Here is a 23,277-nt window from a genome sequence, read left to right on the forward strand (position 1 = left end):
ATATAATCCCCCAAATAATGTTTGGCCAAAAATGATATAATAAAGCATTATACATCAATTACTTGCTAAAGGTTTATAGTACTAAGATGTCAAACGGACTGTACCCAGTACCTGCAAAAAATTCTCAGCTGAGGAAGGAGGTGGAAACAAGATTAATTGTGTAACACCCCAGCTTCTTAATGAAGTTCAAATTATGCAATGTTAAATGTGATACTCATCTTGCTGTGCACATATTTTGTAAGCCTGCATAGAGGGGCACTTATCACTGAGTAGGAAAAACTGCATAGATTCAGCACTTGTCACTGAGTAGGAAAGTGGGAATGCCTGCATAGGTGAAAATGTCCTGTTCTTAACAATTTCTTTTCATTTTCATTGAATATGCATCACATGTAAATATCCTATGATATTTTGTTTGTAAAGTACTCATTTCCTTACATGTTAATCTTTAAGTTTTTGTCACCTAAATTTTGAATCCCAACTGGAAGTAAGTCTAACAAGGGTTTTATGCATAATGCTAGAATTAACTGACCAGTACGGCTCTACCAGCTTAAAGTGCATATTTTCTGTATAATTTTTGTTTGTTTCATTGTGTGATTGTTTGTTTCTATTTTTATAGCACATCATCATTGTTAGGCTATTTAGCACCATACAAAAGGTTATATGTATGATCGCTCAAAAATGACAAACGGTTTCATATCGACCAGCAACATCAAAACCAAATAGTTGAAAGTAAAATGAAAAGATGGCAAGGGTAATAATATAAAGCTTCCTAATCAACAGAGTGAATGTTAATGAAGACAGATGAAAAGTTATTGAAAATAATGGACCATATATACATTACATAAAAATGCTCAAGGAGATGGCATAAAGGTTATAGCTTGGAGTAAATGTTTACTTCTTTCAGGAATTCTATAATACAAGTGAAGCTCATTGTATCAGAAAGTTCCTTCATGTCATACACATTGTAATACTGATCATGTGTAGTCACTGCGTGTGATTACCTGCTGTGTTATCTGTGTAAAGTGTAATGTGTATTTTTTCTGTATTACATTTTTCTGTATTATTGTGTAAATTATTGGCAATGTCATCTGTGTAAAGTGTACCTTCTCTTTGTTTTTTCTTCTTCTGTTACTGTGTGAATTACTGGCTATGTTATATGTGTGAAGTGTAATGAGTACCTTTTATGTTATGTTTTATTTCTGAATTACTGTGCATGAATTATCTCCAATGTAATTTGTGTAAAGTGTAACAGCTACCTTCTCTTTATATTTTTCTGTATTACTGTTCATAATTTGCAATGTTACCTGTGTAAAGTGGAATGTGTACCTTTTCTGCATGTTTTTTTCCTGTATTATTTTGAGTGAATTATCTGCAATGTTATGTGTAAAGCATGTGTAACTTTTCTGTACACATTTTTTCTGCATTGTTGCACATGAATCATCTGCAATATTATCTGTGTAAAGTATAATGTGTACCTTCCTTGTATTTTTTCTGTATTACTGTGTGAACTGTCTGCAGTGTTATCTGTGTAGTGTACTGTGTACCTTCTTTCTATTGTTTTTCTGTATTATTTGTGTGAATTGTCTGCAATATTATCTGTGTAATGAGTACCTTCTTTGTACATGTTATTTTGGTATTATTGTGTGTGAATGATCTATACTGTTATCTGTGTAAAGAGAAAAGTGTATCTTCTATGTACAGCACTCCCTCACTATAAGGTTCATCATCATAGCACAGTTCCTATTATAAGGTGGGTATGATTATGAATCATTAAGTGGTAGTAAATTATATGTATTATGTACTTCATTATAAGACAGTCTCAATACAAGGCCCATTATTACAACACAGTTCTTGTTATAAGGTCTGTATAATCATGGATTCCATTTCATTAACTGGTACTAAATTATATGTATTATGTACTTCATTATAAGATAGTCTCACTACAAGACAGTGTACTATATGGCTACCAAGTATGGTGATTTTTTATGTTATATTTTGTATATTTTGTTTCTTGTGTTGTGATTTTTATGTTACATTCTGTATATTTCATGTCTTGTGTAGTGATTTGTATGTTACATTCTTTATATTTCTTGTCTTGTGTAGTGATTTTTATGTTACATTCTGTATATTTCCTTTCTTGTGTAGTGATTTTTATGTTACATTCTGTATATTTTGTTTCTTGTGTTGTGATTTTTATGTTACATTCTGTATATTTTGTTTCTTGTGTAGTGATTTTTGTTACATTCTTTATATTTCATGTCTTGTGTAGTGATCTTCTTATGGTGCATTCTTATGTTTTATGCGGTGAATTTATGTCGCTTTCTGTATGTTTCATGCTATGTTAGTGATTTTTATGTTGCAATCTGTGTTTTATGCTGCATCTACATGTTTTATGTCCTGTGTAGTCATATTATGTTGCAATCTGTATGATTTATGTCCTGTGTAGTGATTTTTATGCTGCATCTATATATTTCATGTCAAGTGTAGTGATATTATGTTACATTCTGTATGTTTTATGTCCTGTGTAGTGATATTATGTTATATTCTGTATGTTTTATGTTGTGTAGTGATTTTTATGCTGCATACTGTATATTTTGTCTTGTGTATTAATTTTTACTTTACCAAATAAATACTACTACCAGCATTCAAGCTATCCTAAATTTATACAGTAATGAACTTTTCAACCATTATCTAGATTACCCTGTAGCGTCCCTCTCTTTCATAAAATTTTAAATACAGATCTAAATAAAATCCTTACAAGTGTAATGAAAACTAATTCTTACCTTTTTTCTCCTTACTTAATTCTGGAGGTTCATATTCAATTTGTGACCTAGTATTTGTCCCATATATACTGTCCCAGAAAACTTTAATTTCATAGTCATATTCCTTCCATTCTGGCACAATCCTCATCGCTGCATTTAATTTGGGCTCTTTGGTCATTGGGTTATTACACTACAAATAAACCACATTTAGAATAACTGTAGCTGAAAAAATAAAATCACACAAAATTTTCTTCAAAATTTAATTACTGTCTTACTGACTGACCATATAAAAACCATCAATAAATGTGAAATAGCAACTGCATTTAATGGTATGTAACAATGTTACATTCCTTCCCAAAATCAAATCTGAATTTATACCATGATCACTTTCTCTGCAGTGAACACATTTTTAAAATGATTGTCTTACCATAAAATATGAACTAGACTGAGATGCAAACACCAACCAATGTGAAATAAGAATGCCTGCTAAATGTTTGAATCTGAACATAAAAATGAAACACTTCAAATTTTATCCAACAATCTAATTTAAGAATTGATTGTTGTTGTTGTTGTGGGGTTTAATGCCATTTTTCAGAACACGATAGGCTATACATGGCGGCCAGTATTAATGGTGGAGGAAGAAACTGGGAAAACCCCAGAAAGAACCACAGACCCATGAGAAGCTACTAGCAAGCTTTCTCACATATCCGCATTGGCCGAATCCCGAGACTCAAACCCAAGCAGATGGAGGTGAGATGGCAGTGATCCATAACGGAGAGCGCTTTAGACCACTCGGCCACTCTGGGCCCTATTTTAAGCACTGAATCTTCTCAGGTAAATCAAGGTGCTAAGCTGACATTACTTCTTCTTGGTCAATATTCAACTCCATTGTGAAATGAGCACTTTGAGATGCTTTCAGAAAAGAATTAAAATGATATACTGCATGCATTTCTGTGATCTTGATTTGCAAGTTACAGTTTTCAAATGTAATAGTATCATCTGACTAGAAAATAAGAATGTGACATGTAATAATTATGGCATAATGAGGTTAAAATAGGAATTATTCCAGGAATGTAACAGATGTAATAATTATGGCATAATGAGGTTAAAATAGGAATTATTCCAGGAATGTAACAGATGTAATAATTATAGCGTAATGAAGTTAAAATAGGAATTATTCCAGGAATGTGACAGATGTAATAATTATGGCATAATGAAGTTAAAATAGGAATGATTCCAGGAATGTGACAGATGTAATAATTATGGCATAATGAAGTTAAAACAGGAATGATTCCAGGAATGTGACAGATGTAATAATTATGGCATACTGAGGTTAAAATAGGAATGATTCCAGGAATGTGACAGATGTAATAATTATGGCATAATGAAGTTAAAACAGGAATGATTCCAGGAATGTGACAGATGTAATAATTATGGCATAATGAAGTTAAAATAGGAATGATTCCAAGAATGTGACAGATGTAATAATTATGGCATAATGAGGTTAAAACAGGAATGATTCCAGGAATGTGACAGATGTAATAATTATGGCATAATGAAGTTAAAATAGGAATGATTCCAGGAATGTGACAGATGTAATAATTATGGCATAATGAAGTTAAAATAGGAATGATTCCAGGAATGTGACAGATGTAATAATTATGGCGTAATGAAGTTAAAATAGGAATGATTCCAGGAATGTGACAGATGTAATAATTATGGCATAATGAGGTTAAAATTGGAATGATTCTAGAAAATTCAGAATGGTTATCAATTCTGCCTAGGTCATTCAGTGTGCCTTTTCTTATTTGTGGATTAAAAATCTTGATTACACTCAGTGAAAAAGATTTTGAAAACAAGAATCACCTTTCCTAGGTTGCAAATCCGTTATACTTCTGGAGATAGAACAGGTAGTAGGCTGGGCAACAGTTATCTTAGATTATCTTAACATTCTGTTTTGCCAAATTCTGGGTGGGGGATGTGCTAAGTTACACGTACTACATTTTTGACTTTTGATGATTTGCTTATACTTGTATTACAAGCAACATACTGAAATTATCTGAGCTCATTTCCATGTTGTCTCATTTGTCAAACAGTAGGCCTCTTTTTTGGATACCAATCTCCTGCCTCCAATCAAGATTACATATTTGCCACATCACATTATTCTTCATTGATAAAGTCATGTCGTGTAATTATCTAAATTTTACATTTTCCATGATGGAATGTAGCTTTAAGTAAAAGTAATTTGCTATCTTGTTTTAAAATTTAAAAAAAAGATTTCATTTTTGGAAATATATACAAAATTGATAAATATATCATTTTTATCACATGATGAGAAGATATTGGACAAAAATTTATACTAATTCAGCTTCAGGAATCAATTACACTTACAAGTCTGATTTACATATAGATTATTACAACAGAATCGATTCCAGATAGTGAATGTGGTCCAAGAGATCTTGCAACACAGTTTTCTTCAGTATTTTTAAAAAAATGTTTGCTGCTATCAAGTAATGTAAAGAAATGAATGCAGTCCAACAGTAATGTAAAAATTTTCTCAATTAAATTTTCAATGGAACTTCCAAGAAAGATTCTACGAAAAACTAAAAGGACATCACATAGAAACTCACCACATTATACAATATTTATTTAGGGTCCCACAGCCAAGTACCCACATTTTAAACCAAGTCAAAGGTTGTTAAGGTTACAAAGCAAGCACCATATCAACTGAGGCTAAAGGATCTGAAACAGTTAACCAAAATTAGTAAGTTGATGGTGAACACTTCTTTTCCTTCCAATGAGATTTAAGCTACTGTAACTATGACAGTCCACTCACCAAATCTATAGTTTTGGCTCTAGCTTTGGACTCATCAGAACACCAGGTCTCACACCATAACCAATCCTGAGGAAGGGACTTGATTGTCACCTGGTGGATCATGTTATTTGGCAAATCCTGGTCCAGGTTGGATAAACTGTTAGGGTCCTGACTCAGACCCTGATATTGACCCCTGAGCCTGTCCCCAGCTGCTATTCTTCTAAATCTTTTCAGATCTATTACGTATAAGGCACTGAAAGGACATGACGATTTGATATTATGCATGATCACTGAAAGGGAGTGAACTCTAAAGATATAAAATTCTCTTAGATTTATACAATCAACTGATGGCATACTTAAAATGATGAGATAATGAGATAACCATGTCTACAAAGTATTTCCATTTCATTGACGTCAATGTCACTTCCCTAATATATATATATATATATATATATTAAATGATCATAGTTGGGTATTTATTGATGTGTAAATTTTACCTAATCACTCACAAAGTAAATAAAGTCATTCAATCCTTATAATTCCGATTTACTTCCTTTCTAACATCAGATCAGCAGATTTAAACAACAAAACATTCACTTTTATGTACATCGACGTTTTCTTTCATTAGCCCTAAGAGGTAGAATACATAGCCCTATCTTCGCTAGCCTAGTTTCCTTGATTCTTTATACAGTGATACGTTGTAGAATGTCATAGCGGGTCATGCCAGTGATATACTGTTATGATCATTTTTTTAATATATAAAAAATAGTTGTTGCGGTTAAACTAGGAATATTTCCTTTTTTTCTTTTAAATTACATTTGCGTATGGCACATGTTGTTATAGCAACGTCGTTGCTACTTTCTACGCATTTTGATCTTTCAAAAGCAAAATCATGTCCATTTTTAGTAACATCCCCTGGTTGACATATGACCCTGACCTTTAATAACTGCTGCTGTAACATGTTGTCAAGGTGAAATGCAATAATTTCTGAAGACTGGCTTCTAAAGCCTGCCATATGCCTTCTTCGGCGAAAGGGGTCAGTGTTTGAGTGCAGGAAAGTCTGTATAATTACATTGTTTTAACTTCTAATGGTCAATTTTAGGCAGTGGCTTATCATTTTTTATCGAAAATGACAGGAGTGGGTGGGTGGGTGCTTGTTGTTATTATTATTAGGGTGTAAGGCACTGCTATAGATAAAATTTCACATCAAATGATCTGGAAATAGGGAACCAAAAGTAGTCCGCAGAATTTATCAAAGTGTAAAAAAATTCCAGATCAGTATCATGTGACCGTTTACATCCAATCAAAGCATAGAAAACGCAGTCTATTTATATATATATATATATTGCACAATTTACTTACCTGGATGAGTAAAAAGTAGTACAGCAGGCCATACAACTAATATAATGAAAACCTTTAAAACTTAATCAGAAAAAAAAATCATTTATGCATGTACAGTGTTCAAGAGCACATCAGCACATCACTGAATCTAAGGAGTGATTAAAAGTTATATATGTGCATATATATATATATATATATATATATATATATATATATATATATATATATATACACACACATTTTTGTGAAGACAAATATTGCACAACAACTTGATAAATCCTATCAAATAAACATAAACATGTAGTCCCTCAAAAATAAAGGATAAAATTCAAAAATATAAAATCCTAAAAACTGTTATCAAGCAAGAATATAAATTAAGTATTCACCTAATATGGTATCTCCTTCCAGCTAAATGGTTTGCCCAGTATCCTGATTTCCAAAATCTGAAATAAATAACACTTTCAAACTTTAGAACCTATGGCATATACATCATTCCCTCACCATAATGCCCATCATTATAACACAGTTCCTGTTATAAGGTGTGCATGATTCCATTTCATCAAGTGGTAGTAAAATTATATGTATTATGTACTCCATTATAACACAGTCTCACCATAAGGCCAATCAATATAACACAGTTTTTATTATAAGGTATGTATGATTATGGATCCCAATGCATTAATTGGTATACATATTATATACACATTATAATACAGTCTCAATATAAGGCAGTATATTCTAGGACTAATATAGACATCATTAAAATGTGGGAGAACTGTATTATGTACTCATTATAAGGCAGTTTCACTATAAGGCAGTGTAATGGAGTACTGTAGTATATATACATTATAAGGCAGTATACTCTACGGTTCCTATGGACAGCATTTTGAGTGAATACGATATCATGTACTCATTATTAGACAGTCTAACTGTAAGACAATATACTACATGATTCCTATGGACAGCATTTTTAGTGAATACCATATCATGTATTCATTATAAGACAGTCTCAATGGAAGACAGTATACCCTATGGTTCCCATGGACAGCATTATGGGTGAGTACCATATCATATACTCATTATAAGACAGTCTCACTATATGGCAGTATACTCCATGGTTCCTATAGACATCATTTTGAGTGAGTACCATATCATGTACTCATTATAAGACAGTTTCACTGTAAGACAGTATACTCCATGGTTCCTATGGACAGCATTTTGAGTGAATACAATATCATGTACTCATTATAAGACAGTCTCACTATAAGACAATATACTACATGATTCCTATGGACAGCATTTTTAGTGAGTACCGTATGAAGTATTCATTATAAGACAGTCTCAATGGAAGACAGTATACTCTATGGTTCCCATGGACAGAATTATGGGTGAGTACCATATCATATACTCATTATAAGACAGTCTCACTATAAGACAGTATACTCTATGGTTCCTATGGACAGCATTTTGAGTAAGTACCATATCATCTACTCATTATAAGACAGTCTCACTGTAAGACAGTACACTCAATGGTTCCTATGGACAGTATTTTGATTGAGTACCATATCATGTACTCATTATAAGACAGTCTCACCATAAGACAGTATACTCTATGGTTCCTATGGACAGCATTTTGATTGAGTACCATATCATGTACTCATTATATGACAGTCTCACTATAAGACAGTATAATACATGGTTCCTATGGACAGCATTTTGAGTGAGTACCATATCATGTACTCATTATAAAATAGTCACTGTAAGACAGTATACTCTATGGTGTATGTACAGCATTATAATGAGGGTGTACCATATCATGTACATCATAGTGCTATGTTATTGTGGGTCTTTATGTTTGTGATCAGTGAATAAGTAAATAAAAACACTGACCTTCAAGGTCTATTTGTTGTTCTTTGCTCTATACTGAAATGCATTTAATTTTAATTTTAAATCAGATGACTGCATGAAACATTCGATAAAAAGACGGCATGTAGATTCCAGGATATGTAAGGTGAGTTACTCTGATAATGTGGTAATACCGAAAATATATTTTTACAATGGCATATACTTGTTCTAATGATGGAAGCTTGATGTATATGTTGCACAGAATGTAAATCAACTTGAACAATGGATGCTATTTCAGTGGTACTCATTCTGTCATCTGTGCTGTCCAACAGAAATTTATAATAGAGAATTAAAAACATGTATCTGTAACCACCTGTGATGGAAGAGCAGCATTGGGATTGTCACTAAGAATGGACTGCCAACATGAGCATGAAAGTACATGGCGATCTCAGACTGTTTTAACAACTCCCAGTGTTCCAATGAAATGTAATAAATTGTGCACAGCAAAGGTTTAGGTCAACACCTGTCAATTGTGAAAGCCACCAGAAAGCAACAACCATCTATACTTCAGATTTGATCTACTGGTTCTTGACAAATACAGTATTCATAATCTAACTCCTGCGTAACATCACTGGACATTATCAGATGACAAACTGGTTAGCTGATTTGTTACAGTGATAGCGATGTTAAGATACAGATTCTGTTTGAGAACATGGGGTACTGCCATTATTTGGAAATAGTGATATTCACGGGGTGTGTTTTTAGATAGTGTACCCATCATGGTGTACTCATCAGCAATCCCAATATTTGTCCAAAATAAACCAGTGATGCAGAATTAGTAACTCATGGTCATATAGTGTACATTATGTATACAATAGGTGGCACTATGCAGACAAAATACCGACAACTTCACATACTGCAATACCATATAACCCACAATGTTGTATAAAGCTATCATACTTGATTATAAGACAGTCTACTATATGGCTCACTCCGACTGCATTATAATGAGGGAGTACTGTATTGTGTACTTCATTATAAGGTAATCTCAAGTTAAGGCATTTTAATATATGACTTCCATAGACAGAGTTATAGTGAGGGAGTATTGTATCATGTACTTCATTATAAGACAGTCTCACTTTAAGGCACTGCAATATATGACTTCCATAGACAAAGTGATATTGAGGGAGTACTGTATCATGTACTTCATTATAAGACAGTCTCACTTTAAGACACTGCAATATATGACTTCCATAGACAGTGATATTGAGGGAGTACTGTATCATGTACTTTATTATAAGACAGTCTCACTTTAAGGCATTGTAATATACGACTTCCATAGACAGAGTTATATTGAGGGAGTACTGTATCATGTACTTCATTATTAAGTGGTCTCATCTTAAGGCCTTGTAACATATGACTTCATTAAGCAGAGTTATAATAATACTGAATCATGTACTTCATTTTAAGGCAATCTCCCTTTAAGGCATTGTAATATATGACTTCATTAGGCAGAGTTATAATGATGGAATACTGAATCATGTACTTCATTATAAGGTGGTCTCATTGTGAGGCATTATACTCAATGGTTTCTATGGACAGCATTATAATGAGGGAGTACAAGTATTGTAATTTTTCTGGTTGTCAACCAAATTTTAACAGACTAGTATTATACGGAAAAGTGCTGGGGCATTCAACCTTTCTTGGCTGGGGGCTAAAAGAAATAAAATGCTTAAATTCATGGGCCACATGAACTAGAACAGTTCCTCATCACTAATTATGCATATTAATTAGAATGTATATTTTCAAATGGACTGCCCACATAGCCACAGTTGGTGCAATGTTATGGACTCGGCTGCAGGTTGGACATACCTGGAATAGTGTCTTGCAATATAAATAGTATCATGAAAATGTTGCTTTCTACTTAAACTGGCTCAATAGGAAATCCAAGTTTATTTGAGTACAAACTTTAGCTGTATGCCAATATTATTCACAAATTTCTGTTAATGTAAAAGAGATGACTTTAAAAATATTAACTTAGAATGTAAACATGGTCGTTTGATAATACAGATGTCTTCAATCGAAAATAATTGTGATTGATTTGGTGTTTACCAGCACAGAAACATGTGTAGGTTATTTAGTGCCAATGCAACTGGAGCAATGTAGCTTGCCCAAAGACACAAAATGGCTGTCTACCAGGGCTAATCTGATGGTAGGATTTGAACCCATACTCTTTTGATTGCAAGTCCAGCATGTAACCATAAGCTGCCACAGATTCTAAATTAATCATTCAAATTATCAATAGTTGACATGTTTGTAACACTTAATTCCTGTAAATTTCAACACTTTTACTGGACATATGTTTGCAAATTTAGTATGACAATTAATTATCATTAGCAGAAAATATTACTAACAATACATTACTCCCAATAATATGATACAAGTATATCAATATAAAGAATTTGATTAAAAATAAATGACACTGAAACATATGATTCATTATACTCACCTAAAACCATCCATTTCTGTTCTACTATCACAGAATGGGGTATACCCATAAGGAGCCCCACCCAGGTCAAGGTCATACAGCTCCTGTAGATCTGTTCTAACAATCTGAAATAGAGGAGAACAAAATGCTTGTACCTAGCTCAGCCAAAAAGCTAACATGCATTATTGAAATGTTAATTCTAATTATTGGTCCTATTTTTCTTTTCACACGAGTTTTTATTCTTCTGCATGAAAAAGTACTAGACACTTAAAATAATTCAAAGTTCTTTCATAACTCAACAGAAGATGGCAAGGAGTGATGATGCTAATCTTCGAAAAGTCTCTTCAATAACAATATCTTCTCCCAACACTTGAATCCCATAAGAATTTTTTCTACTCCAAAGTGATTTACACTATATGATAAAATCAATAGAGATCTATGATGGAACAGGTGTGATTTAATACATACAATTTTATAGGAGGCAGCAAAACGTTGGCAATAAATATGTCAAATGGTTATTAAGATGTTAAGTAAACATTTCTCATTACTTTCTTTCTTTTTTTCTGATGGATTGACAGCATCTTGGACTCAATCCCAGAATGCTTAGTAAATACTGGCCTAAGTAGTGTTAGGAGAGTGATTCAAAAGGTTTAGTGTTTATCTCATTAAACTGAAATGGTTTGGACAATTTAAGCAGCATACAGAAAACCTTAGCTTTGCACAATATGGGATAAGTCTGGCATGTGTCCAAATGAGTGATGAGGAATCTAAACTCTTGGACAGCTGTCACCAAGAAATCTGTGTTACCAAAAACACTGCAGACCAAATTCTTTCAAAAAGATAAAAAATAATTGTAAAAGAAAATAGAAAAACTGCTAAAATGGCTTGAAAATCTAATCATATCATATGAATATTGATACAAATAACAAATTTTATTTGTCTACTTAATTAATTTTCACTTAATAAATGTGCATAAAAGATTGTGGCAAAAAATTCTAAGTTGAAAATTTAAAAAATGTTTAAAACAATTGCAAAACAATATCATTCAACAGAACCTCCAGGTATCTAAATAAAAACTCTGGTCTGGTTTGGCTTGAGCATCTTGCAAAAAATTGTGATGGATGGACAGCCAATAATTCTCCTTCCTGCTGGGGGGAAGAGGGGACATAACAACCATGTACAAATATCCAGTTATTGAGTGAACAATGTGTTCATGGATAATGGATACAAGACAACTGCAAAAAAAATATTCTTAACACAAAACATTGGTTCAGGCTTTGTCCTTTGTACTGGCTGATTCAATATTTAGATTTTCAACAATGTTCTTTTTTCTAGACCAGACCAATTTGTTTTATGTAAGAAACATTGAAAAAAAAAATTATTTTAAATTTAAGATGCAAAGTCAGTTAAACCTACCTGATCTGCATCTACAAATATAACCTTCTTGACATCTAATGGAAAAAGTACATCCAAAAATAGGATTTTATACCTGAAATTGACAAATAAGAAAATTATTTCTAGGCTGCAAATTATGATTCTAAAAATAAGGCCACTAATGTGCACTTCTGAAGAACTAGTTAATATCCCTGTTGCCATGGCATTATCATCATTGTTTGTATCATCATCATCAGTATTATCAGCATTATAATTGTCATCAATATTATCATCACGACTGCTATCAACATTATAGTTAATATCATTATTATTATTATCCAAAACATTTTCACAATCATTATCATCATAATCTCTCATATTTATCATCAGCATGCTCATTATCATCACCATCATTAACATTGCTAGTATCATTAGCATTATCAGCAGCAGCTGCAGCAATATTATCAACATCAATATTGTCATCAATATTATCACCATCATCGCTATCAACATTATAGTCAACATCATTATTATTATCATTATCCAAATCATTTTCACAATCATTATCATCAAAATCTCTCTCATTATTATTATTGTCATCAGTATCATTGTCATCATCATATGTATAGGTAACATTATGTCTGCCATTCATACTAGTCCAACTACAAACTGCACACATCCAGATCTGCCATCTCATAATGTGCTGGCAGATCTCAGTACATGCAGTTTGTTAGGAGTACTTAGCTGAACAAACGAGACAGACTCTGATCTGCTGGTACATTATGCAAACAGTAGATCAGGGGTTATGTTGTTTTGCAGTCAGATGGTTATGATAATATAATGACACTTACCCCCATATAATTCGCTGTTTTTCTTTTTGTTGGTTTAGCCATCTAGGCCATTTATACTGCACTAATTCATATTCAAAACCATATTCTTTGGCGTAATGTGGAATAAACTCCTGCAATAAGATTATACATGTGTTGGCATAATGTGGAATAAATTTCTGCAATAAGATTATACACTTGTTGGCATAATGTGGAATAACATCCTGCACTAAGATTATAAACATGTTGGCATAATATGGAATGAAGTCATGCAATAATACACCTGTTGGCATAATGTGGAATAAACTACAATAAGATCATACACCTGTTGGCACAATGTGGAATAAACTCCTGCTATAATATTCACCTATTGGCATTTTTACCAAATTTATTCAAATTATTTAATGTCTTTAGTGACGTGGAAAAGGTTCCTGGAATTAGGTTCAGTACTTAAAATCTCACAAAGACATTTATTTGGGAGATTAACAATTACATTTTATGGTAAATGCATCAATATTGTAACAATTAATTTTATAAAAATTATTCAAAAAACATTTACACATGTAGGTCATAACTATTATTGAACTGACAGTCCAATTTAGATTGGACTAAATTAATGAAGAAAACTATAATTCCAATTTTACCTTAAATGTTGGTGATAAATAATTTTTCAAAAACCAGAATTTCACTTTTGATTTTGTATTCTTCAAAACACTCATCATCATAATCCTGAAAGAAACAAAAGAAAATATCCATACAGGTATAATGAAAATATCCACACAGGTAAAATGAAAATATCCACACAGGTAAAATGAAAATATCCATACATGTATAATGAAAATATCTATACAGGTAAAATGAAAATATCCACACAGGTAATATGAAAATACCCAAACAGGCATAATGAAAATATCCAAACAGGTAAAATGAAAATATCCATACATGTATAATGAAAATATCTATACAGGTAAAATGAAGATATCCATACAGATATAATGACAATATCCATATAGGTAAAATGAAAATATCCAAACAGGTAAAATTAAATAAATTTGATTTTTCACATCTTTCCTCATAATAATTTAAAAAACAAAGTTTGATAAGTTTTTGACTAATGACAAGAAAGTAAACAGAATTTACACTTATAAAACATAATTTAACTTCACAGCAAACTTCTTTTGCAAAGTTAGTGTGCTATGTACTACAAATCCATTCAGTGCAAATCCATTCAGTTTTCAGTTAGAAGAGTTACAACAATATGAATGAGTGACAGGAGATAATAGCAAATCCCTCACACTCTTTCCTCTGTAACTAAACCATAAGATTCTTAAGGTCGTTATATCAAATACCCATAGCGTAAAAAGAATATGCATTCTGCACATCTTAGTTGTAACGAGACACTCTTTGGTTGTTACAAGGGTGACATCTTTACCTCAATAATCTTTCGTACAAATGTCCTGATGCTACGGAGAAGATATTTAGAGTCTGATCCTTTTCCTCCTCCTTTTTCTCCCCCATTACAGTGCTGGAAGAGAGAAGAAAACGTTATCATCTTGTTAAACAACCATCAGGAATTATGCAATGGCTGAAGAGGTATAGAAACAAGAGGACCAGGGCCTGCATGTTAAGCAAACAATTTAAGAGTATATGCTCTCTTATAAGCTGAGTCAAACAGCAAACTGTGCAAACCCAGATCTCCCATTGCATAATGTGCTGGCAGATCTGGAGCTATGCAGTTCATTAATAGTAATGAGCAGAACAAACAAAACAGACCCTGATCTGCCAGTGCATGTTGGAGGATATGTATAAATTGTCATCATTTTCAGTGCTTACATGTCAGAGAATATGTATAGATTGTCATCAGTTTGAGTGTTTGCGTGTTGGAGGATATGTATAAATTGTCATCATTTTCAGTGCTTACATGCTGGAGAATATGTATAGATTGTCATCAGTTTGAGTGTTTGCATGTTGGAGGATATGTATAAATTGTCATCATTTTCAGTGCTTACATGCTGGAGAATAAGCTGCAGTAGGCTGACTTCATTTAAAGTAGTTTTTTTTATCTTAAACTGATGCTGTTGGATGAGCATTTTAATTTGTTTCATGAAATATGAGTGTAATGAAATAAGTATTTCATTCTTATTAAAGGTGTTCAGAGTTATAGTTCATCCACGAACATTTGATTAATGGGTAATTTGAATCCAGGGAATAATCTCAAATGGATATCAGAACAAATGTAACTACTGTGAATTCATTTATTATATACCTATCCAATAAGGCAAAGTTTGATGTCGGCCAGTCTGTGCATCCATCTGTTTCTTATTTCATTGCCACATAATTCATAAAAGTTCTCCCCTATCTGCCATTACCACAGTTTGTAAGTAGCTTTCATTTTTGGCCCAGAAGAAACCAATTGATATTGGTCTCAAAAGGTCAAAGGCCAGAGTCACAAGGACTGAAAGGAGGAAACACTGACTTGCAGAAAATGCCCATGTTAAAAATGGACCAGTCTGCAGAGACTATCAGTGTTACAAAGGGGCCAGTCTGCAGAAGGTGCACAGGTTACAGACAAGACAGTCAGCAGAAAGTGGTCAACTATTAAAGAGGGCTGGTCTTCAGAAGGTGAACAAGCTACTGAGTAACCAGTCTTCAGAAAGTGGACACTTTACCGAGTGTGTCAATTTAAGGAAATTCCACTGCCGTACAGAATTAATCGACAATAAAAAATTAGGTTACCAATGTCCGGCTCTGTCTCAAATCTGTAATCTTTCTTCTCTCCAGTCAGTCAGATTTTGCTTTAGATTTTGAGATTTTGTGTATTTTGAAAAAAGAGCAATCTTTCCAGAATATAATGCAGTTCATTTCATGCAGATATGATGAATATATAGAGAGATACTGTGGACTGAATGTAATATATATAACTATCACTCCTATCATTCCTTTGCATGATGTCAGGTTTCTACAGTGACTTGATGTTATATGAATGAAAAATTTATTTATATAAAAAAATTGTCTCTTGACAACTCCATTTATTTCATATTATTAATTCATTAATTTTCAGCAAAGTTTGAATTTTAAGAGCCAGCAAACAATAATCTTTTTGTGGAGACCATAGGACCTTTTCCCTAATCAACAAAATCAAGGACCAACAAAAAATGTTATTTTTTGGCAAAAAAATTAGGGTTGATGCGCAGGCAGATCTGGGTATGTGCAGTTTGTTAGCAGTAATCAGTAAATCAAATAGCACATCAGGGTCTAAGTTGTTTAACTCTTAGTATCAGCAAGGATAAATGGAAATTGAGCTGAAATTATTAAGATATCAGTCACATGTGGCTCTGAATCACAGGGGCTCTAATTTTTCTGACAATATCATACATTTTACTGCCTCAGGTTTATATACAGTAAACCCCTAATTTAGATGTATGATATATTCCTGAGAAACTTCGTATATGTCAAATTTATGCATGAAGTTGTGGGTTCGATCCCCGGCCATGTCATACCAAAGACTTATAAAAATGGTACTAACTGCTGCCTTGCATGGCACTCAGCATTAAGAGGTTAGTGTTAGAAATGGTGGGAATGGGGTCAGGATAATGTGACTGGGTGGGACATGATGCTACATGTCTGCAGTATAATGCCCCAATGCTAGACATCACTATAAACTGCAACACTGTAGACATCATAGGGATAGGACTAAAATTGTAAAAGCTACATTCAAAATCTAAATAACACATGCATTTTAAATGATGTCATGTAATAATAATGACGAATGTTAGATACCTTGATATGGAGTCCCACAAACTTTTGTCAGCTTCATCTTCATCATCCAACAGCTTTATGTTCTCTTTCCCTGGCAATTTATTCACCTGTGAAAGAAAGTAAGAAACTGGTACTATCTTTTATTTGCAAGGTGCCGCCCCCGCCTCAAGTCCCATGGAAATGATAAATATCTTATTCACCTTGAACCTGTAAGATATTAATGTTACATGTATTTTGTACTCACATTCAGTTTTTAGTGCTTTTCAGAAATGCTTCCAAAATGCTCACATTATCCTTTATATTCAGGTTCATGTCCCTTTGTTTCTTTTGCCTTGCCCTCTAACTTAATAATTCTCATTCATATCAACCCAGAGATGAGATAAAAGGCGCTTAATGACACATCAGCAATTCAAGCTATAAACAGACCTATCTATGCAAAACACATGACCTTACAGCATTTTGCACAAGTGCAGTTTTGTGTTATTTTCTTCCTACGTGCTCATGAGTTTTATTTCTGGAAGGAGATGTGGCTGAGTGGTTAAGGCATTGTACTAATGATCAAAAGGTTGCAAGTTTGATTCCCAACATCTGATCATCCTGAATCTGCCACCATGGAAACAAGAAACTCACACATGATTAAATAAACATATACACACTCATTTGATCAAAAGTCTCATAGTTTCTTTAATTATTAGTATTAATGCATGTGTTTTCAATCATCATATGGCAAGTAGAAGGCGGAAAGTGGATTCAAAAATCCAACATTTGATGGCAGATCCAAGTCTAAACGGCTTGCAGCTGGAGTTTACTTAAAAGTGAGTATAAATGTCATTCAGAGCAAATAAAACTTGTCCATATCAAGTCTTACCTTCAACCTGACAATTTTACTCTTAAAACTGTTGATGGCCACAACCACGTCTTTTGAGCCCTTAGGTGAATCTGTGAATTCATGACTAAAAAAGAAGAATGATAAAAATCATCCGAGTTCAAATGGTTCTGTAAGAAGGCTTATTACTAATGCAAGGAATATGTATCTATTATCTGCAAGAAGGCTTATTACTAATGCAAAGAACACGTATCTATTATCTGCTTATGTCTTATCTTTTCAAAAATATTTCAGCCATATTATGAATCAATTTACTTTTTGGCACCATCGATTTTTCATGGTTACTCAAGAGTGCCATTTTCATCCAAATTTAAATCATCGGACTGTAAACAGGGGTTCTGTTGTATCAGAATACTGATATTTGTTATGTTTAATATTGAGGGGTGGGAACAGGTGTCCTATTGTATTTAAATATAGAAAATTATTTTTTTAAGCCTTTTAATTTGAGGATTGGAGTATTAAGATATGGATAAATACTTTTGGGGCCTTTAAATTTGTGGTTTATAGCAACTATAAAATCAAATAAAATTAATACCCTATCAAGTGTCATATCTCATGTGTGAGTTGCATTTAAATATAGCAACTGATGCAGATGGTACAATACTTAGTCATTACAACACCTTTCATTACAACACCAATCCCTTTTATAACATGATCATTATAACACCAATCCCTTTATAACATGATGATTATAACACCAATCCCTTTTATAACATGATGATTATAACACCAATCCCTTTTATAACATGATCGTTTTAACACAATTCCTTTTATAACATGATGATTATAACACCAATTCCTTTATAACATGATGATTATAACACCATTTCTTTTATAACATGATAGTTATAACACAATTCCTTTTTTAACATGATGATTATAACACCATTCCTTTTATAATTGATCATTATGACACCTTTCCTTTTATAATATGACCATTATAACACAATTCATTTTATAACATCATCATGAACTGTCCCAAAGACAGTGATATAACAAGGGACTTTATATATGCCATTCAAAAACACAAAACCATAACACAGATGCTGCCATCAATAAGACTAAACAAGTGACATGTCTTTAAGGCAAATAAAAATGATGTCTGAGTATGTAACCGTTACATTTAATACACTGTTAGAAATGAAAGAATATTTTTGTGCTTTCCTAGAGTTTTTCAAATGGTCATTTCCATTACCTGACTATCTCATACAGATCTGCTGATCTTCCCTCTCGTAGGTTCAGCAACCAGGCACCAGGATTAGCTTTCAGTTGGAAGTAACCCTGTAATGAAAACATGATGAAGTCAGCATGTAAATTACAACACATGTACCCTACACTACATTATTCTAGAAATATCACGAAGGAAAATGGTAACTTCAAGAGTTTTTGCACTTTCCACTAGTAACTTTGCTTTGTGGTTATATGATTCCTTGCAGATTTTCATGTTTGCATATACAGTAAGTATTTATATGTTGCTAATACTTTTACATTCAAGTAGCTGATTACAAAACCAACTCTAGACACTGCAATAAAATGTGTCCATGTCATTTGGTACCTAAAAAAACTCTGGACAGTTCAATAAAACTAGTCCACGTCTTGAGTGCAAATGTGTGTGTATGTGTGTGTGTGTATGTATGTATGTATGTATGTATATGCATGTCATAGAAAGTAAACATTTCCTATTATAGTATAAAAAACAATAAATGCAAATAGTTAGAATGTTTTCTTGTAACAGAAAGAGTTTACCCTGAATTTATCTGTGCCAATAAAATCCCAAACAAGATTTTTCAAACAACCTAATCTCCTTAAAACGATCTGCTCAAAAATCCATCATTAAAAAAAATAAAATCAAAATGGTTGATTTCAGTTTTGACAATTCTGTAAAATCAACTAGTCTTCTTTCAATTCGTTAAACCAGTCCCCAAACCTGTATTGATACAGAGGCAGTCACACAATAAATAGCACATGAAATCAATGTATCTTTTCAGTACTTCACTATTTGATATAGGCTGTTAGAACATGCTTAAATTTTATGTCTGATGAAAACAATTTCATTTGAATTCCTAATAAATATAAATATCTCTGCTATGGATATTAACTACATACCAGATTTGCCATAACAATGGTGTCCATAAAACTATGTGTACTGTTTGTCCTCAGGGTCAGCTGTAATCCCCTAGGTGGCTGACCTGTGTTGGTCTCATGGCAATGACCTGGAATTATGAATATTATGGGATGGTATCCACTCTTATGGAATTAGGCTGAGATATGATCACATTATATTTTAAAGATCTACAGTAATACTGATAACAGAAAAAGTTGATTATTTCATACAAAGATATAATATGTAAAAAAGTGACACAACCTAGCAAAAGCAAGAAATGCAGAAAAGAGACATGGCTCCCCCCCACCCCGTATGATGCAAACGAAGGGCAGTCAAGTCAAACAGGGGCCATAACTCTGTTCAATGCTGCAGGAAAATGGGGAAAACTGAACATTGACCAAGCTCTTCATAATGAAAACCCTCATACCAAATTTGGTTTTTAATTCAGTTCAAGAACAACTGAGCAGAAATAACAGATGGGATGTGACAGAACAGACAAATATGGATAACACAATACCCCCACCCAGATAAGGTAGAGTAATAAAGATTGCATCAATATAGTATAATGTACTTGATAAGTAAGACAGAAATAGTCTGAAAAAATTAAATTAAAAACATTTTCTGGGAAATGATTGAAAATTTTTAAGAGTGTGCCCCAAAATTTATTCATATATCCAAACATATGCATTGCCAGAAATTAAGACTACAAATATTTTCAACAGAATGCTGGCAAATAACATTAAGTTTTACTAACCGATTACAAGTTTTACATTACAGATACTAAATTGGGTAAATTTACCTATTTGCATTTTCTCTGCATTTCATTTGTTAGGCTATTTGAGGCTGCATTTTTAGTCACACTGCCAATGTCGAGTAATGCAAAAAAAAAGCATTCTGATCCACCTGTGAATAATTCCCAATAACAGACTGACTTCACCTGTGAATAATTCCCAATAACAGACTGACTTCTCAGACATCTGCAGTCCTACCCACCATACGGACATGACTTACATTGACAAGCCACCTATGTTGAAAAAAAATAGAGATTCCTGTTTTCATGGTCTATTATTACTATCAAATTTGTCATGCTTATGTTGAAGTGCAAGTTTCGTTTCCTGCATGATAATCTTAATTATATGCATAATTCCATTCTGGAATTTGTGAGTGTTTTACAAAATACTAGTCTGACATAATCTTAATTAAAAAAACAACTTGGTGACCCATTTTCATTTCCCCTTGAGTAGCCTATTTCTCTTGATAACTTATTAAGAAGTTTACATTTGTTGTCTCAGGCACTGAGGTAGCCCCAAAAATAGGGAATTTAAGTACATGTAGCATGTAAATACGGTAACAACTAAACAGCCACATGTTGCTGATGACAATGCATATCATCGTAAATTGTTTAGTGACACGTGTTGATTGACAATGGATTATACAGTAAATAAAATGAGACTTACATATTTTATAAATCTGTTTATAACCTGTATATATTTTCAAAGGGATGTGACTGATACAGGAATTTTCTAACATGTGAAATAAATGTGTGGATTTGTCAAGTGCATGTACAGTATTTCAGGTAATACAAATGTAAGCTATTCATATACAACTTTATTTAAAACTGGTTTTGTCTTTTATCTTCATTTAGTCAAAATTTTCATTGTTTATTTTCTCAATGTGTAAATTCTATGTACCTATTACAAATTTTTATATCTTTTCAGCCTCCCCCCACTTATCTCAACAGCCACTTACATTGACAGTATTTCCTCGGGCATGAAGATGTCAACATGAACAGATGGTACTGTATTTTCAGTCACCTATTTTCATGCATTCAATTTCTTAAAGAATTATTATGATTACAGAATTACTCAATAAAAACATATTTTTCTGTACAGGATCCCTATGTATCCTAGGTATTTAGTAATTTTACAATATTAAAAATTATTTTTGTATGTTAACTTAGCAACAATTCACAAAATTTTAAATCGTCTATTTTTTGACGTAACAAAACTTCAGCTTATTTTCCAATTGTTCTACATGATATGTATCAGGAATCCACAAGTACATGATATGTATCAGGAATCCAAAAGTTCTACATGATATGTATCAGGAATCCACAAGTACATGATATGTATCAGGAATCCAAAAGTTCTACATGATATGTATCAGGAATCCACAAGTACATGATATGTATCAGGAATCCAAAAGTTCTACATGATATGTATCAGGAATCCACAAGTGATAAAATGCTTCACATTGCTATTTAATTACACAGCAACAAATAGGCATTTTTTTCTTCTTTCATGATTTCCTTTTGTCGACCTTTGGAAATGCCAATGCAACTTACCAGAGCTAAGTTTTCCATTTGTGAGAGTTCAGGGGGAGAGAACTATCGCTTTATTATCTAGTTTTATTAAAAATTGCTTTGACAAAAAATTCAAGTGCAATTGCTTAAAATGCAAGACAGAACGAAAAATATGATAAATAAAAATGTAACAATTACAATAAATGAAAAAATAAGTTGTCAACTATTAGTCCACAAATTAAATTTTTGTTTTAATCATTATAAAAATTATAAAAAAATTGATCTCATCTGCAATGGTGTTGCTGCTACCTTATTAACAGCACATGACTCCAATCCTTTGCCAAACCTGACAACAATAAATGCATACATGGAAACAGAAAACACATCTCATAACAATTTGTCCCCACTCTTTGATCTTGACCTCTGATGCATGGATCCATCACCTCCAATGATGTAATATGTGTACTACAATTTCTATCTATGGGGATATTTAAGTTGCTTTCCATCCAGAATAAGAAAATGACTTCTAAGACCTTGATCTTTTGACCTACACAGCACTGGTGTCAACATTGTGGCAAACATCTTGACAATAACAGATAGTAATATTAGATTTAAAAATCTTAACCACTGACAAACCACCTTGCATTTAAACAATTGCTCTCTGTAACTTCACTCCTTGGCCATCAAGCTCTATGAATATTCCTTTCCAAGTGAACCCTTTCTGGGCAAAGTCTGATGGTCTTTATCCGGCAGACAATGTAATTGCAATGTCTT

At 32.8% G+C, this 23,277-nt stretch overlaps 1 protein-coding gene across 2 annotated transcripts in view; it reads right to left on the reverse strand.

The window, feature by feature from the left end:
• LOC149774183 (UDP-glucose:glycoprotein glucosyltransferase 1-like) overlaps positions 1 to 23,277 on the reverse strand; it is a 116,558-nt gene that overhangs the window by 7,111 nt on the left and 86,170 nt on the right. For both annotated transcript variants that reach the window (XM_089945710.1, XM_089945711.1), the window contains exons 29-40: positions 20,204 to 20,310; positions 19,293 to 19,378; positions 18,080 to 18,164; positions 17,233 to 17,318; positions 14,885 to 14,977; positions 14,097 to 14,181; positions 13,477 to 13,586; positions 12,668 to 12,740; positions 11,273 to 11,376; positions 7,305 to 7,361; positions 5,599 to 5,830; positions 2,784 to 2,952 (exon numbers count right to left, since the gene is read on the reverse strand). In XM_089945710.1, the coding sequence (XP_089801836.1) occupies positions 2,784 to 2,952; positions 5,599 to 5,830; positions 7,305 to 7,361; positions 11,273 to 11,376; positions 12,668 to 12,740; positions 13,477 to 13,586; positions 14,097 to 14,181; positions 14,885 to 14,977; positions 17,233 to 17,318; positions 18,080 to 18,164; positions 19,293 to 19,378; positions 20,204 to 20,310 (1,287 nt within the window). The remainder of the gene's footprint in view (positions 1 to 2,783; positions 2,953 to 5,598; positions 5,831 to 7,304; positions 7,362 to 11,272; positions 11,377 to 12,667; positions 12,741 to 13,476; positions 13,587 to 14,096; positions 14,182 to 14,884; positions 14,978 to 17,232; positions 17,319 to 18,079; positions 18,165 to 19,292; positions 19,379 to 20,203; positions 20,311 to 23,277) is intronic.

This window comes from Sinohyriopsis cumingii, unplaced genomic scaffold (genome assembly GCF_028554795.1).
Source record: "Sinohyriopsis cumingii isolate HCF-2022 unplaced genomic scaffold, ASM2855479v2 utg000400l, whole genome shotgun sequence".
Classification (NCBI taxonomy): Eukaryota; Metazoa; Mollusca; class Bivalvia; order Unionida; family Unionidae; genus Sinohyriopsis; species Sinohyriopsis cumingii.